Here is a 17,309-nt window from a genome sequence, read left to right as displayed (position 1 = left end):
TGGGCTCCCCTCCGCATCGCCGACGGCAGCTCGATCCCGAGAGTATGGTGCCAGCGCCCGGGTTAATCTAGTCCTCGGCTCGCTCCTTTTTTTTCCCCTCCTCCTCCTCCTCCTCCTCCTCTCCCTCCCGTCGGTGCTGCTTCTGGGTTCCCGGCATTTGGGAGTACAACTCTCTGCTTCTCCGAGGAGCCTGACTGGTCGGTGACCCCTCACAGAACTTGCCCATTGAAAGCAAACCCAGAACAGCTGGATAATGTCCACTCCGAGCAGATTCAAAAAGGACAAAGAGATCATCGCCGAGTATGAAAGTCAAGTCAAAGGTACGGATGGGAGCGGCTGCCTTGCTCCTTTTGTGTGCTTTCTTGTCATTGTGCTCCGGGAGTTGCGTTTCTAACTTGGGGGTCTGCGTTGGAGGAAGGTGGTGAGAGACAACTGGAGCGCCTGGTTGAGCCATCCGGGGCTTCGTGCAAGCCAGTCTCAGTCCCAGTCCCGTCAGGTCCACGGGGAGCTGGAAACCGGGTGGCTCTCCCCCGCTGCCCACTCGCCACCTCCAGTAGGGGAGAACTGGGTTTAAATTAACCACCTTCAGCCGGCAGCTTACATAGGAGGTAGGCAGCAGCAGAGATTCCCCCCCAGTTATCATCACCGGCATCTTTTTTTTTTTTTTTTAGAATATACTATTGTCACAGCCATTGATACACTGTCATGTAATTTTTTTTTTTTCTTTTAAAGAGTCATTTTTCTGAAGTCTGGACCCGAAGTGGTCTAGAGCTTCCTTGAGTGCAGGAAACTGGCGACATTTGCACTAATCACTAATTTATCAGGGCGAGTCCCCCTTCTATAAAACAGCTAGCTCCCTAAAAGCCTGGCAGTTAAACCAAGAAAGGACTAGTGGAATCTGACTCTTCCTCTATAATGGGCCGGAATTCAGTGCCATCTTTCACACTCACACGGGAATATTGCTTTATCATTTGCTGGAGGCCACTTGCATGTAAAATGAAGGTTTGACTGTTTGAGTAGTAGTTTGACCATTTATGTGGTCGCCTAATGAAGGAATCTAGTTATGGCTGATTATGGCAATTTTACTTAATGTGTCTTGCGGTTTAAAATATATTTTTTCTCCCTGGTACAAGTATTTTGTGTTGCTGTTGAAGTGTTTAATAAACATATATTTGTTGTTTATTTTTTCCTCTTCCTCTTTCTATCACTGGTAGCTTTTCCTCTATCACTGGTAGCATTGAGACAATGGATGGAGTGTTCAGATTACTGCTGTTCTTTGGAATAGTCAATGCAAAGTTGATAAAAATTGCTTTGTAAACACCTGTGTTTGTACAGACACAATCTTATGAAAGGGCTGCAGAGAAAGGCATTCCTGTACTTGTCTTTGGAAAGGCAGGAACAGCCTGGGAGTTCTTTTGTGTGGCCAAGTTGTGAAAATGCCTGGAGTCCAGTGAAAGGACCTGAATAGGGAAACCCTCTGTCAATTAGTGAGAATCTGGACCAACTTATGACTAGAGGCAAACACGATATGCAAGCCCAGGGACTTATATTTCCTTTAGGTTGACTCCAGTAATGAAGTTAAGATGAACACTCTTCAGGAAATACAGATTTTTATCTGCTTGCAGTTAAGATAATATATGCTTGTAGGAACTGGTTACATTGACATAGAAGTTATTTTAGCAGAGAAGTAATTATTTGCTTAGAGACAGATAAACTTTCTAATGAGCATAACCTTTCTTTTCTTAACAAATGCAGCAGCCTTTCCCAGGTAGAACTCCTGTTCACAATCACCATTTCTCTGTGCAGTTTTTCCACATGGCTCTTTGTGGCAAGTCTTCAAGGGGTGGCAGTCTGGATTTTGTGCTATCTGCAGCGCTGACTGGCAGCATGTACTTCCAAGAATTGGTTTCTTTATTTCTGCTCTAAGGTTGTTTGTTCATGATCAAGTCCTTATGTGAAAAATATTCTCATGATTAATGAATTCTATAGTTACGCGGTACTTTGAGAGTTTAGGCCCTCAACATTGGTTTAAAAATAAATAAAACAGGATGTGTTGCTTTGTTTAAAATGTGTCCATCAAATAAGGAAAAGTTATGAACATGGTGAAAATTATTTTTGGAACAAATTCCAACCCATAAAAAGTGATCTCTCTATTCCCTTCACCCTTCCTCACTCACCTGTGAGTCCCCAGGCAGCTTTATGACTGTTTACTACACCTGAACTACCTTTCTCATCAGGGCCTGTGTCCAGAGTTCATCTGCTTCCTCTGCAGTACTTACACGTCCTGTGTCTAACCCAGATCCTTACTGTCGTCGTTCAGTCGCTAAGTCCTAGCCAGCTCCTTATGACCCCATGGGCTGAACTGTTATCTTCCCCTTTTCACACACACCATTCTCAGGACAACTGCACTTCTTATGATAACCGGGTCTAAGATACCCAGGGGGACGCCGCAAAGCTTCTCACCACCTAGCCGCAGAAGTTCCAGAATCACTTTTGCTATATTCTATTGATTGTTGTTGTTCAGGTGCCAAGTTGTTTCCCACCCGTGGACTGCAGCACACCTGGCTCCTCTGTCCTTAACTATCTCCCAGAGTTTGCTCAAATTCCTGTCCATTGAGTTGATGATGTAATCTAACCATGTCATCCTCTGCCGCCCCCTTCTCCTTTTGCAGTCAACCTTTCCCAACATCAGAGTCTTTTCCAATTAGTCAGCTCTTTGCATCATGTGGCAAAAGTGTTGAAGCTTCAGCTACAGTCTGTCCAGTGGATATTCAGGGTTTCCTTTAGGACTGACTGGTTTGATCTCGTTTCCCCTGATACCAGCTCCTTATATCCGTATGTAAATATGGGAATAGGGAAATACGATGGAATTGGACCATACGCACTTTGAATGGCACAAATTCGCCTGAACTTACTAGGCAACATCAAGAGGACAGTGACAGAGAAATGAGAGTTAAATAGTGCCTGAGGCCTGCCGTCTGTGAAGTGAGACTAGGTCCCTCATTAAATAGTTTCAGAGGTAGGATCCTGGTTTTCTGTTTCTTTTCTTGAGCCCCCCTTTAAGGCTGAGTGTCTCACCCTGGCAGAATGCTAGTCTACTAGTTAAAGATAGGTGGTTTTGAAACAGCCAACTCTTTCAGTTCTAGCAGGTATTTCATCTGATGGTAAACAAAAGAAAGATGGCTCATTCTATTGCTGGAGGAAAATCTAGCTGTATTGGATTCATTAAGAGAAGACTCTTAACAGGTCTCTTCCAAATTCATAAAGCCACATATATTGAACTCCCTGGATGACTTACATGTATGGGAGAGTCACCTTTGCTTTAACTTTTTTCGTAATAAATTCATATCTGAGTTCTCAGGGAATTAAAAGTGTAATACTCAGGTAGAGCGGTAGTAAAGAATCCACCTGCCAATGCTGAAAACACAGAAGAGGAGGGTTCAATCCCTGGGTCAGGACGATCCCCTGGAGTAGGAGGTGGCAACCCGCTCCAGTATTCTTGCCTGGAAAATTCTACGGCAGAGGAACCTGGCGGGCTGTCAGACATGACTGAGCACTTATATTCATTCACATAGAGAATATAGAAAAAATAAGAAGATCACGTTCAGAAAAGTAGAGCACAGGATTGTAAGAGGGAGAATAATCAGAGATTATGACTAGTTAAAGGAATAGATGGGTTTAAATCAAGGACCAAAGGCCCCCAAGCAATAATTTAAAAGGCATGTGTTAGGAGGAGAAGGATTCTTTCATGCATGTTGGTCAATTTCCCAAAGATTTAGAATGCAGAGAAATTAATCTCTTGTTTGTGTGGGGCCTTAAAAAGCAAGCTTGTCTGGAAAAGTATATGAAACTCAAACCAGTCGACTACACTACTTTTAGCATCTCTGGCAAAAAACTTAAGCAGTGGAAAAGATCATAGCAAGTGGCTAGCAGAAGTTTTGAAGATTATCTGTGGATTTCAGAGATCTAGTAATTTTTGAATTCTGCAGCAGAAATATTATAGAGTCCATATAAAAAATATGGGTTCACCTACGGGAGTCAGAAGAATCAAAAGACACATTTTATGAGGTGAAACTCGTGGATGGGAAGTTGTGTTTGTTTTTAATAATGCATGTTGTTGGTTGCTAAGAATTGACAGCTATTATTTGCAGTATTTTCCAAGGGATAATCTCATACTCTCATCTACATGCCATATGTGCAGGAAGTGCCAAGAAAATCTGTTGTTCTTTAACCACCCTGCTGCCTGAACTACAAATAGTACATTTTGGTGGCAGATGGAGCATAAGAAATTGCCAATTCAATTTGATAGGACCTTACATCATGTGATAGGTTTCAGTGGGGAAATTAAAAGTGGTTCTGTCACTCATACGGAACCTGTGTCTACGTCTAATGTTCTTCCATTTAGCTTGCAATAGAAAATGACACTTTAAATTGTGAATTAAAATTTTATAGTTGGGAAGGACTTTGAACATTTCCTGTCCAGCCTACTTATACAGTATAAGGAGGCATAATGTCAGTTGCACAATTAACTATAATATATGTGGGACTGGAACCCAGGTCCTCGGCTTTTCAGTTCCAAACCAAACCAAGTTTTGGTTTGCTTTTAGATTCCTTGCAAAGTAGAGTAGGAGATAGAACACTTACCTATTTAGACTTTACATCCATTGAAGAAATCATACCTAGGTGAAAGAGAGAACAACTCTTATCTATTAACAGGAGGAGTTAATTAAAGTGATTAACAGCAGCTAAAAAAATATTTTTTTCACCAAGATCATTTCAAGAAACTACAGTGCCCAGGCAGTAGCTTCACATCATGCCTTTGAGATCAAGGAGAAAAAATAAGTGAATATGTACAAATGTAACACATTTGCAGCTGTTACAATAAGACCTCTTAGACAGTCCAGAAAATCTGATTAGTTTCATGCATTTTAAAATATCTTAAGGAATAGTTCTGAGAAATTTTTAAGCAAAGCATGTTCTTCTGAAATACAGTGAGGGTTGGCATATGCTATGGGATGATAAATCTGAGCTCTAACCATTTATATTGGTTTCTTACTCCAAGCTGAGATAAATAGGTCAGGAACCCCTACATCCTCAGCTGTGGTCCAATTGAGAGTCTACTTTGTGGATTGATCAGACCCTTTTTTATGCTACTTGTTTTTATTTCAAATTATACCACTGAGAATTAAGATTAAAAAAACAAAAGCCAAGTAAACTGTATGTCTGATTGCTCAGTCTCTTTTTGTTTTAGTGGTTTGAAGTCAGAAACTGATATTAGAGACAGTTCCTTGAAGACATTTTTAGTTGCTTGAAGGTGTTTTTATTTGTTGGGCCCAAGTTACCTTCTAGTTTACTAACAGCATATTTGTGCTCACCTGCTGATATCTCAGGATGGGAAGAAACAGAACATACAAAGAGCAGAAACTTTGGTGTTAGCCACTCAGCCCTGCTACTAATGATATATTTGACCACTGTTAGTCAATTTCTTCATCTGTAGAATGGGAATAATATTGATAGTAGTACTTACCTCCTTACCTTCGTGAGGCTTCTGTGAAGAAAGGCTTTATTACAGGCCTGGCCCTAATCAATAGTCTTTAAAAATTAGGCTTTGTTATCTGTTTCATTTTTATTTTCTTTAGTTTAAACTGCTTCTTTTTACATTCTGAGTTGGATAAGCTTTTTGAAATTCAAATACATAATCATCAATCTGCTGCCTAAATAGATCCCAAAGTGGGCGATTATAAGCCATTCTAATAAAGTGCTCTATACACTTAGAATAGAGTGAGTTTCATGGTGAAATTAAAAAGGGATATGTAATAGGCAAACCAGAGGGATGCCCAGCTCCTTCTAAGGTGGATTTTGTGTGTGTGTGTGTGTCATTGCTTTTTATCCAAGTACATATAACAGAGCCGAGAAGCACATTTCCTAGGCTGCCATGTGTTTGCTTACAACTTTTGTTTAAAATGTTCTCTTACTTTAATGATACCAAATGAGCTTCCCTGCTTACTCACGCAGTAAAGAATCCTCCTGGAATGCAGGAGACACGGGAGAGGTGGGTTCGATCCCTGGGTCGGGAAGATCCCCTGGAGGAGGAAATGGCAACCCACTCCAGTATTTTTGCCTGGGAAATCCCATGGACAGAGGACGCTGGTGGGCTACCGTCCATTGGGCCACAGAGTCCCACATGACTGAGCTTGCACACAGCTTAATGATGCCAAATGGAAAATGAGAACTGTAGTCCTGTGACAAGAAGGATTCTTATAATGTCCAATAAAGTCTCTGACTTAATTTCATAGCAAATATTTTGTTTTAAAGTCATTATAGAGGGTCTTCCCTGGTTGTCCAGCGATTAAGACTTCATGCTCCCAATACAGAGAGTCTAGGTTCCATCCTTGGTCAGGGAACTAGATCCCAAATGCTGCAGCTGAGTTTGCATGCCCCAACATCCTGCAAGCTGCAACAAGACCCACCTCAGCCAAATAAATAAATTAAAATAAATTTTAAAAAAATCAATGTAGAAATGAGCTTTTTTGCGTGTAACTGTTCATTTGCTTTTGCTTATGAGAACACTCTGCCTTTTTCCAGCTTTATTGCGATAGAACCGACATAACAGAGAGCAATTTGATATTAAAAATTATTGTCTGTTATCTCCCACATCTCCAATAGAGCTTCGTTAAACATTAATTGAATGAATAACATAATCATTTTGAATTATTATTTCTTTATAGTATAACCAACATGTTCATCATAGAATTATCTAGGGTGTCCGACAATCAAGTATTATCACAAAATTAAATTGAACTCAAATGTAACATCTTTAGAAAGTCACAAAGCTGGAAACAATCTAAATGTCCAACAGTGGAGAACAGTTAACTAAATTCTACTTGGGAATGATTAGCTAACTTATACATGTGAAGACATTAACACGGGTTTTTGAAGAACATTTTATGGTGTGGAGAAATATTTTCTAATAATTATTTACAATTTAGTGAATAATTTATATTATGTCTAGTAGGCCAAATTCTCCTCCCTTATACCCTTTCAAAAGTATCTTGGTGATCTTGATCCTGTCTCTTTCATGTGCATTTTAGAGTCAGTTTTCCTTCCATGGGAAGTCCACTGGCAGTTTGATTAAAACTGTGAAATTATAGAGCAATTAGCAGAGAACTGGCATCTTTATATTAGATTATAAATTCTACTTACACATGAATATGAGTATTTCTGCATTTATTTAGTTATTTTTAAATATCTTACTATGAAGTTTTATATTTTCTATGTCTTGTTAGATTTATTTCACTTTTCTTACTGTATATGATGTCTCTTTTAAAATTGTTTTTTAATTGTTTCTGGTGTGCAGAAATGCCATTTCAGTTCAGTTCAGTGTGCAGAAATGCCATTTACCTCTGTATAAAAGTCTTATATCCAGCTGCCTTGCTAGTTTATTATTATTACAAAAATTTGTTCATTTTTTGGTTATAAAATCTTATTATTTGCAAGTGAAGACAATTACATTTCCTCCTTCCCAATCCTTTTGGCTTTAATTTATTCTTCTGTTGTTGCCCTAGGCAGAATTTTGAGTATGAAGTTGATAAATGTAGTGAATTGGCATTCTTTTCTTGTTCTGTATTTAAAGGGAGTGTTTTCAAGCCTTTTTTCCCCCATAAAGGATAATGATTGTTTTCATTTTGTTATAGATATTCTCATCAGGTTAGGTAAGATATCACATATTCTCTGTTTCCTTGAAGTTTTAATCATTAATAGTTGGTTGAAAGTTATCTTTTTGCATTTATTGATATTATTTTTTCTTCTTTAATCAGTTAATGTAATGAGAAATAGTTATAGAGTTTCTAATAGTAAACCATCTCTGTATTCCAGAATTAAACCTGTCTTCAGCATTGTATTATATATGTAAATAGTTGCATTCAGTTTGCCAGTATTTAGTTTAGGTTTTTTGGAGGGAAGTGTGTTTTTATTGTTTTTTGCTTGGTTGGTTGGTTTTTGTCTCTAAATTCTGAAACAAAATAGACCCATGGCTTTGCTTTCAGACACTGTCCTTGTCGGGCTCTTTTTTTTCACTTATACTAGCCTCATAGAATGCATTGGAGAGTATTGCTTCTCTTTTTATTTGTGGAAGACTTTGAAATTTTGGAATATTCCTTCTCTTGAAAGGTCCGTAAAACTGCTTATTTGAGTCTAGTTATTTTCTTTGTGTGAAAAACTTTTAACTGCTTATCAACAGTTAAGCTTTAGTTTTATTAGTGATAGGATTATTTATTCTTTATATTCCTTCTGAAGTCAGTTTTGATAAGTTATATTTTTCTAAAGATGTCTCCATTTTCCCTATGTTTTCAGATACATTGACATAATGTCGATGATAGTATATTTTTGAAATAAGGGCTGATTTGTATTTAATTTAAAATACCATTTTAGGGAATTCCCTGGCAGTCCAGTGGTTAGGATTGGAAGCTTTCACTGTGAGGGCCCAAGTTCAGTCTCTGTTCAGGGAACTAAGATCCCACAAACCATGTGGTGTGGCTAACAAATAAAAATTTTAAAATAAATAAAAAATAAAATATTATTTTAAAATATTTATTTTTATCTCATCTCTTCACTGAATCTTAAAAGGCGATTGTCTATTTTTGTTGTTTTTTCTTCTCTCTTTTCTTGATTTCTACTCTTATCTTTATTATCATCCTTTAAATTTTTTTCAGATTTATTCTGTTCTTTATCTGTTTTTTTTTAAGTTGGACATACAGCTCATTTGTTTTTAAATTTTTTAAATTTATTTTTAATTGGAGGATAATTGCTTTACAATATTGTGTTGGTTTCTGCCATATATCAACTTGAATCAGCCATAGGTATACATATTTGCCCTCCCTCTTAAACCTCCCTCCCACCTCCCACCCCATCCCACCCCTCTAGGTAGTCACGGAGCACCAGATTTGAGGTCTCTGTCATACAGCAGATTCATTCAGTGCTATTCTCTATTTGTCCTACCTGCTCCTTCCCCCATTGTGTCTACAAATCTGGTCTCTAAATAGGTTCATCATTACCATCTTTCTAGATTCCATATATATGCATTAATATACAGCATTTTTTTCTTTTCTCTTCTCTTTTCTCTTTCTGACTTACTTAACTCTGTATGATAGACTCTAGGTTCATCCACCTCTTTAGAACTGAGTCAGATGTGTTCCTTTTTATGGCTTAGTAATATTCCATTGCATGTATGAACCACAACTTCTTTATCCATTCATCTGTTGATGGACATTTAGGTTGCTTCCATGTCCTGGCTGTGGTAAATAGTGCTGCAATGAACACTGGGGTACATGTATCTTTTTCAGTTAAGATTTCCTCAGGATATATGCCCAGTAGTGGGATTGTTGAGTCATTTGGTAGTTTTATTCCTAGTAGCTTTCGAGCTCATTGTTTCTGTCCTTCTTTGCTATTATAAGCATTTTAAGGCAATGTATTTTTTATTCTTAATGTAAACGTTATTTCTAACAAAAGCGTTATTCTTAAGAAAGGCATCTGTTCTTCTCCCCTAATAAATATTTATGATAATTTCCCTTAAAATACTGTTTTTGCTTCATCTAGCAAATTTTGATCTTGTGGAGTTTATTAAAATTATGTTCTGAGTATTCTGAATTTCTTACAATGGTTCCTTCTTACCTATGAGGTATATAAAGAAGTATGACTTTACATTAAAAAAAAAAGCGAGGCTATTTATATTTTTTAAAAAATATAATTACTGCATTGCAGTCTGAGTAATTTCTGAGCATAATTTATTTTTTTGAAGTGTTTGAAATTAGTTGCAGATGATTTCCTTTTACTGTTCTCTGGAGGAATTCATGTAAGACTGGAGCTATGTGACTCTTAAATGTTTACTAAAGTCATCTAGGTCTAGTATTTTCATCAAGAAAAAAAAAACCACCGTTGCTTTTGAATTTACAGATTTTCCAATTTATTGACATAAAATTGTTTATTGTATCCTCAAACCTTTTAAACCTCTGCAGCGTCTGCAGTTATACTTCTTTTCTGTTACTAACAATTGTTTGTATGTGTGTCTTCTCCCTGTTTTCCATGAGTGACCTTGCCAGAGGTATGTTTATTTTATTAGTCTTTTCAAAGAACTAGTTTTATACTTCTTTGATTTACTGTATTGTATATTTGTTTTCTATTTTGTTAGTATGTTTCCTCCCTATGATTCCCTTCCTTTTGCTTTTTTTGTGAGCATTATTTGCTGATCCTTTTTAAAATTCTTATTTGTTTTCCAAGTTCTTAATATTTATAATGTAAACATGTAAGGTAATAAAATTTCCTCTAAGATTATTTTTCCATGTTTATTGTTTAGTTTAAGAGGATAGCGTATGTAGCTTTTCTTTTTTTTTTTAACTACAGTTGATATACAGTGTCGTGGTAGTTTCAGATATATAGCAAAATGATTCAGTTATATAAAAACTGAATATATATGTTATAATATAAATATATATTTTTTTCTTTTTTAGATTCTTTTCCATTTTAGATTATAAAATACTGTATATAGTTCCCTGTGCTATACAGTAGGTCTTTGTTTACCTATTGGTATTTTATATATAGTAATGTGAGAGTTGGACTATAAAGAAAACTGAGCACAGAAGAATTGATGCTTTTGAACTGTGGTGTTGGAAAAGACTCTTGAGAGTCCCTTGGACTGCAAGGAGATCCAACCAGTCCATCCTAAAGGAGATCAGTCCTGGGTGTTCATTGGAAGCACTGATGTTAAAGCTGAAACTCCAATACTTTGGCCGCCTGATGCAAAGAGCTGACTTGTCTGAAAAGACCCTGATGCTGGGAAAGATTGAAGGTGGGAAGAGAAGGAGACAGAGGATGAGATGGTTGGATGGCATCACCGACTCAATGGACATGAGTTTGAGTAAACTCTGGGAGTTGGTGATGGATGGGGAGGCCTGGCATGCAGTCCATTGGGTCACAAAGAGTTGGACACAACTGAGTGACTGAACTGAACTGAATGTATATCTCTAAAAATTTTTACATGTAATGTTTTTCTTATCTTTCGGTTTTGTGTACTTTTTAATTTCCATTGTGATTTTTTTCTGTGACTCATAGTCTGTTCAAAAGTATTTTAAGTTTTTCAGATTGCAAAATTATTTCATTTAATTTCTAACTTAATTGCATTGTCATTCTAGAACATGGTCTGATTATACTGATCTTTTGAAATATTTTCCTTGACCATGTTTTCTTTGACCATGCTATTTAAGATCATAAGCCTCAACCTCCTGTGGCTCTTCCCATCTTCCTTCTCTTACGTTCTGTCTCTCCATAGCACTTGTTATCATTTGACCTGTTTTATACTGACTTCATCTTGTTTGAGGGCTTTTAAAATTCCTTACTTAGATGAAAACTGGTGATGTGATTAAAATCATATTTTAAAAATAGTTTATCCTTCGTTTTAGTTTCAATCAGAAGAGTCAGGGCTATCTATCTAAATTTACAATATACTGTAGGAAGCAGAAGTCTGTTATTCAGTAGGTTTTTTTTTGGTTTTTTTTTAGCCCATCAGTTTTTTTAAATTACTTAATTTTTTCTTGCTGCTCTGGGTCTCTGTTGCTTCACACAGCCTGTTCTCTAGTTGCTGCACACGGCCTGTTCTCTAGTTGCTGCACACGGCCTGTTCTCTAGTTGCTGCTCTGGGTCTCTGTTGCTGCACACGGCCTGTTCTCTGGTTGCTGCACGTGGCCTGTTCTCTAGTTGCTGCACACGGCCTGTTCTCTAGTTGCTGCACACGGCCTGTTCTCTAGTTGCTGCTCTGGGTCTCTGTTGCTGCACATGGCCTGTTCTGTAGTTGCTGCACACGGCCTGTTCTCTAGTTGCTGCACATGGCCTGTTCTCTAGTTGCTGCTCTGGGTCTCTGTTGCTGCACGTGGCCTGTTCTGTAGTTGCTGCACACGGTCTGTTCTCTAGTTGCTGCACGTGGCCTGTTCTCTAGTTGCTGCACACGGCCTGTTCTCTAGTTGCTGCTCTGGGTCTCTGTTGCTGCACGTGGCCTGTTCTCTAGTTGCTGCATGTGGCCTGTTCTCTAGTTGCTGCACACGGCCTGTTCTCTAGTTGTTGCCAGGCTTCTCACGGTGATGGCTTTACTTGTTACTGAGCACAGACTCCAGCAGTTGAAGCACACGAGCTTAGTTGCCCCGTGGCATGTGGAATCTTCCTGCACCAGGAATCAAACTCATGTCCCCTGCATTGGCAGGTGGATTCTTAACCATTGGACCACCAGGGAATTCCAAGCCCATCAGTTTATTACATTTTTTATTGAGATATAATTGACATTAATATTGACAATATTATAACATTATATAATAGTATATTAGTTTCAGGTGTGGAGGAGGGCATGACAACCCACTCCAGTATTCTTGCCTGGAGAATCCCATGGACAGAGGAGCCTAGAGGGCTACAGCCCATGGGGTCTCAAAGAGTCAGACACAACTGAGCGACTCAGCACAGCACAGTTTCAGATGTACAACATAATGATTCTGTAGTTGTAAATATTGCCAAATGAGCACTACAGTAAGTACATCACCACACATAGAATATTTTTTCTTGTGATGAAAACTTTTAAATCTACTCTCAGTAACTTTCATACAATTATTTTTATTTCATTCAATATCAAGTTCTGTTTTAGCAAGAGAACCCCAAAATACATATAGGTCAAGTTACTGGGAAGAATCAGTCTATGTTTTTCCTAAAGAGAATTATAGGGGTATAGTCCCTGCGCTCTAGAATGATGCTTATAACCCAAGATCCATACACTAAAGAGGAGAGCAAATAATGTTATCCTAACACTTTCAAGTTCTTCGTGAATAGGTATATGTCTGCACATGGAAAAATCCAGGATATGTGCATTTTAGGGATGAAAATTTGTAGTGAGGATCAATGAAAGGCTTTGATATGGGCTGCACATGAAAACATCCACACTTTTCTGAATAATCTTGAGATGCTGCTGGGGAGCTGGGGTCTTGCTTCTGTTAATCATGCAGAGTCTGGTCTTTCATTCCTGGAGTTTGCAGGTAACAGCTTTCCTTTTCTTTCAGAGCTACTTCTACCATTTTATCCCTTGGAGTTCTAGTCTAGAGCTGGCTGCAGGGACCTGTAATAATTCAGGGCCTCCTGGAAAAGGTAGCACCCTCTAGCCTTCCTGGCATCCCAGCGGCATAGCCAGTGTAGCATAAGGAGCGTTTACAAAGTCCCAGCAGTTCTTAAAGTGCTTGGTGTCCCAGTTTCTGGGCTGTCGTTTCTAACTCCTTCTCAGTTGATCTGTAGAAGACCTTTCTTTGGACTTTTGCCCTTTTATTATTTGCTTTTATTATTCTGAAGGTGCGGCTTACAAAAACAGTTCTCTCCCTCAGACCTCTAGCAGTTAAGATAGAACAATAGGTGTCTGCTTATCTTATATAAGTCAGGAACTTTTGACGTCCAGATTTTAGTCTGGCTGTGAATGTAGCATGTTTGAAAAATGGCAGTAAGCTGCCAACGACTGCCAACATTATTTACCAAAGAAGAGAGAGTAGAAAGAAGTCGTTTTACTCATCTTGTTTTCCGTATGTCATGACTGTGTGGCGTATTTTGATGTCTTGTCAGTGTCCAGTGAACAGTTCTCTTTGAGGATCAGTTATGGCTTTCCCTTGTGCACATATTGATGATGTACAACAGTTCAGTCAAATTATAACCCACAAACACCAGCAGTAACTCTGGAGCTCAGAGCCAAAGATGTGGCCGTTGCTGCAGGGAGCTGCCTACTCCCTGTCTTCAGGGGACAAAGAGATAAGGACAGGTGGGTAAAAAGAGCAGCTCTTCAGAAGGCTCCTTAAGCAACCCTGCTGCTGCTAAGTCGCTTCAGTCGTGTCCAGCTCTGTACGACCCCATAGACGGCAGCCCACCAGGCTCCCCCGTCCCTGGGATTCTCTAGGCAAGAACACTGGAGTGGGTTGCCATTTCCTTCTCCAATGCATGAAAGTGAAAAGTGAAAGTGAAGTCGCTCAGTTGTGTCCGACTTAGCGACCCCAGGGACTGCAGCCCACCAGGCTCCTCCATCCATGGGATTCTCCAGGCAAAAGTACTGGAGTGGGGTGCCATTGCCTTCTCCTTAGGCAGCCCTAGCAAAGTGGAATGTTTTCTGGGCTGACTCCTGGCTTGAATAATTTGCTCTCATTTCTTTGCTGTGCTCAGCTTTCACCTTTCTTTTCATCATTACAGACAGTAGATGCATTCCCTAGTAAAAATATGGCACAGAAAGCTGGTAAACTGTGAGACTTTAGAAAGGAGAATTTGTTAGATTTCATGTCCCTTAGAAGAGTTTGCTGAGTATACTACTACAAAGAGAGAGTGTGTGTTAGTGAATGCTTTTTCAAATGGCCACTCCATTTCTAACTGACCTTCAGTTACAATTGTTTTAAAAATGATAATGGGAACTCTCAAATGTGTCACCAAAAGTGCATGTTTGAGAAATTTCCAGACTGTATTTTTATAAAATTCAGAGTTTTAATGGTACACATTTTTTCTATATTCTCCAAATACCTAATCTACAAATAGATATATCTTCTTTTGGGACTAGGAACTCTACCTCCTAGTCAGGTTAACATTTTTAGTCACTTTTCTGTTAGGTATCTCTTTTCCTCCATTGGTCTTGGTATTAAATTGTGAAATAATGTACAGAAAGCCCTGTGCACTGTCAAACGCAATAAAAATGACTTTTATTGTCTTTGTGGTCAGTTATCTTCTGGCAGTTTCTGACATTCTCCTATGTCCCATTTTCAGATACCAGGTAACACTCTGAAATAAACATACCTGCATAAATTTATAAGTATTCTGTATAGCATAGTAGTTTGTAGCATAGCCTCAGAAATCATACTGCTGACCTGGGGTCCAAATCCTGCCTCAACTACTCTCCAGCTATTGGATTGTGAGCAGATAACTTCCTCTCATCCTGCCTTACTTTCTTTGCCTATAAAATAGAAATAATAGTACTTCACTCAGAGCATTGGTAAAACAAGTAGAGTGTTGAACAAACAAACTGACTGGCACATAGTAAGTGCTTAAAAAGTGTTGGTGTATTGCCATTTTTATGTACTCTGGCTCTGGAAGCAATAGTAATCAACTTTAGATTGTAAAAGATTTAGTAGCCAAGAAGAGCCTAAGGAGACCTGAGGACCAAATCCTGGATGGGATTCTGCAGTGGGAAAAGGCCAATAGTTAAAAACTAAGGGAATCCCAAATAAAGTATGGACTTGAGTTGAGTGAGTGAGTGAGTAAAGTCGCTCAGTCGTGTCCGACTCTTTGCAACCCTGTGGACCGTACCCCACCAGGCTCCTCTGTCCATCGGATTCTCCAGGCAAGACTACTGGAGTGGGTTGCCATTTCTTTCTCCAGGGAATCTTCCTGACCCAGGGATCGAACCCAGGTCTCCCGCATTGCAGGCAGACGCTTTAACCTCTGAGCCACCAGGGACTTTAGTTAATTTTTAAAAATACTTGGTAAGAATAGACAAAGAAAACAGTTTCTCTTTTTAAAAAAATAACTTTCATGGTTATAAAAATTTGTTTTCGGCCAAACTACAGAACTGATAAGGCAAAAAATGGCAGTTCTCACATCATTTGCAGTTTACCCTTCCAGTGGCGTCACTGGCGTTTGTGTTCATAGTATTTACCTACCTACCTGTCTATTTCATGGACAAATGTGGTCATTTGCAGGATAGTTACTGTAGACTTGCCTTTGATTCAACAATAGATTGTTGCTGCTCAGAGCTGGACGGTAGACCAGGGCTGGTCAGAACCATTCACTAACAGTCCATGAGGAGATATGGTAAATCATGGCCCTGCTTCCTTTGTCCAGAAAGTCTTGCTCTACACAAATGTCAGCTAAACTAAACAGTGCTTAGCGATGTGTTGATTTAGGTTTCGGCACAGGCTCTTTATCTCATTGTGGATCTGCACCCGACAGTGCTCGGGCCTGTGTGTGAGCAATGTTGGCCGGCACCATTCCATAGACGTGTAGAGAGAGCTGTCTTTTCCCTTTAATGGCTTTTACTCTTACTTGCTGTTCTTTGTTGATTTAGAGACAAGATCGCCCTTCGAATGGGACAGTGGTGACATTTACCAGTGGCCACCTCTGTACTTTCAATCTTCATCAGTTTCAGTGATTGGGCTTCCTTTAAAAAGGCAGCACAGTGGAGAGGTTAATACCTTGTATAAGTGCAGTTCAAATTACGGTTCTTCTGGAACCTCAGTTTTCTAACTTGGAAATGAGTATAATGATTACATTTATTTTGTAAGAATTGTTTTGAGGATTAAATAGAATTATACCTGAAAAGAAGTTAGCACTGCTCTTTTTTTTTTTTCAATTTTTTACTTTATATTGCAGTAGAGCCAGTTGACGTTGTGATAGTTTCAGATGGACAGCAAAGGGACTCAGCCATGCGTATACATGTATCCATTCTCACCCAAACCCCCCTCCCATTCAGGCTGCCGCATAGAGTTCCCTGTGCTATACAGTAGGTCCTTGTCAGCAATCCATTTTAAATATAGCAGTGCATACATAGTGAGTTTAGCACTGCTCTTGGCAGTTAGTAAGGGCTCAGTAAAAATGAGCTACTATAATAATGACTTATTTACTACTGTTATACCTGAAGCTGTTGTCTTTATTATTGGCAGATTTTTTTCTTAAATTATTTAAAACTCATTCATCTCCAGAGAGATTAAAATTACTAAACAGATTTCAGTTTTACAAAGCAAACACTAAAAACTGGGAATTGTAATGGTTCTTTAGAAAAGCAAAGAGAGATATTTAGCCAATCACCAGAAGCTATACTGGACCCAATCTTAAAAGAATTGTCTTTATAGGCTTTCTAGGACCTTTACCTACAAAGAGGCACTTTGTTACAATTCCTTGTATCATCACTGTTGGAAAACCTTGAGAGATAATGAATTCTGTTTTCTTCATGAGTACCATTGCAGCTAGAGATGTAGGTTGCTCTGCCTTTAACCTGTTCTCCTTGTTCATTAAGGGTTGCCAAAGATAAATCTGCCAGACAAATGGAGAGAACCATAGTTTTTCTAGCTGCTATCAAAGGCATACTCCTCTCATTTTCTTCCAGATGGGATATGTCAAGTTAGTGTGTATATATGTGTCTGTGTCTCTCCTCTCTTTAAGCAGAGCAGCACCCTTGCTCAAGACACCTAAGATAGAGACTCATCTCATGTCCCTGTTCAGCGGTTTATATCCTTCACAACTTCAGTCTGATTTCTTCTCTGTGTTCA

At 38.8% G+C, this 17,309-nt stretch overlaps 1 protein-coding gene across 3 annotated transcripts in view; it reads left to right on the top strand.

Annotated features, from left to right (window-relative positions):
• Window positions 202-17,309, top strand: part of SRGAP1 (SLIT-ROBO Rho GTPase activating protein 1) — a 298,498-nt gene continuing 281,390 nt past the window's right edge. For 2 of the 3 annotated variants that reach the window (XM_005680227.3, XM_018047993.1), the window contains exon 1: window positions 232-320. In XM_005680227.3, coding sequence (XP_005680284.1) covers window positions 254-320 — 67 coding nt within the window. In that variant the 5' untranslated portion in view covers window positions 232-253. Of the gene's footprint in view, window positions 321-17,309 lie in introns of all 3 variants that reach the window. The other variant, XM_005680226.3, reaches the window with a different exon arrangement.

Source organism: Capra hircus, chromosome 5, assembly GCF_001704415.2.
Source record: "Capra hircus breed San Clemente chromosome 5, ASM170441v1, whole genome shotgun sequence".
Taxonomy (NCBI): Eukaryota; Metazoa; Chordata; class Mammalia; order Artiodactyla; family Bovidae; genus Capra; species Capra hircus.
The sequence above is the reverse complement of the archived record's forward strand: the minus strand, read 5'-3'. Positions and strand labels throughout refer to the sequence as shown.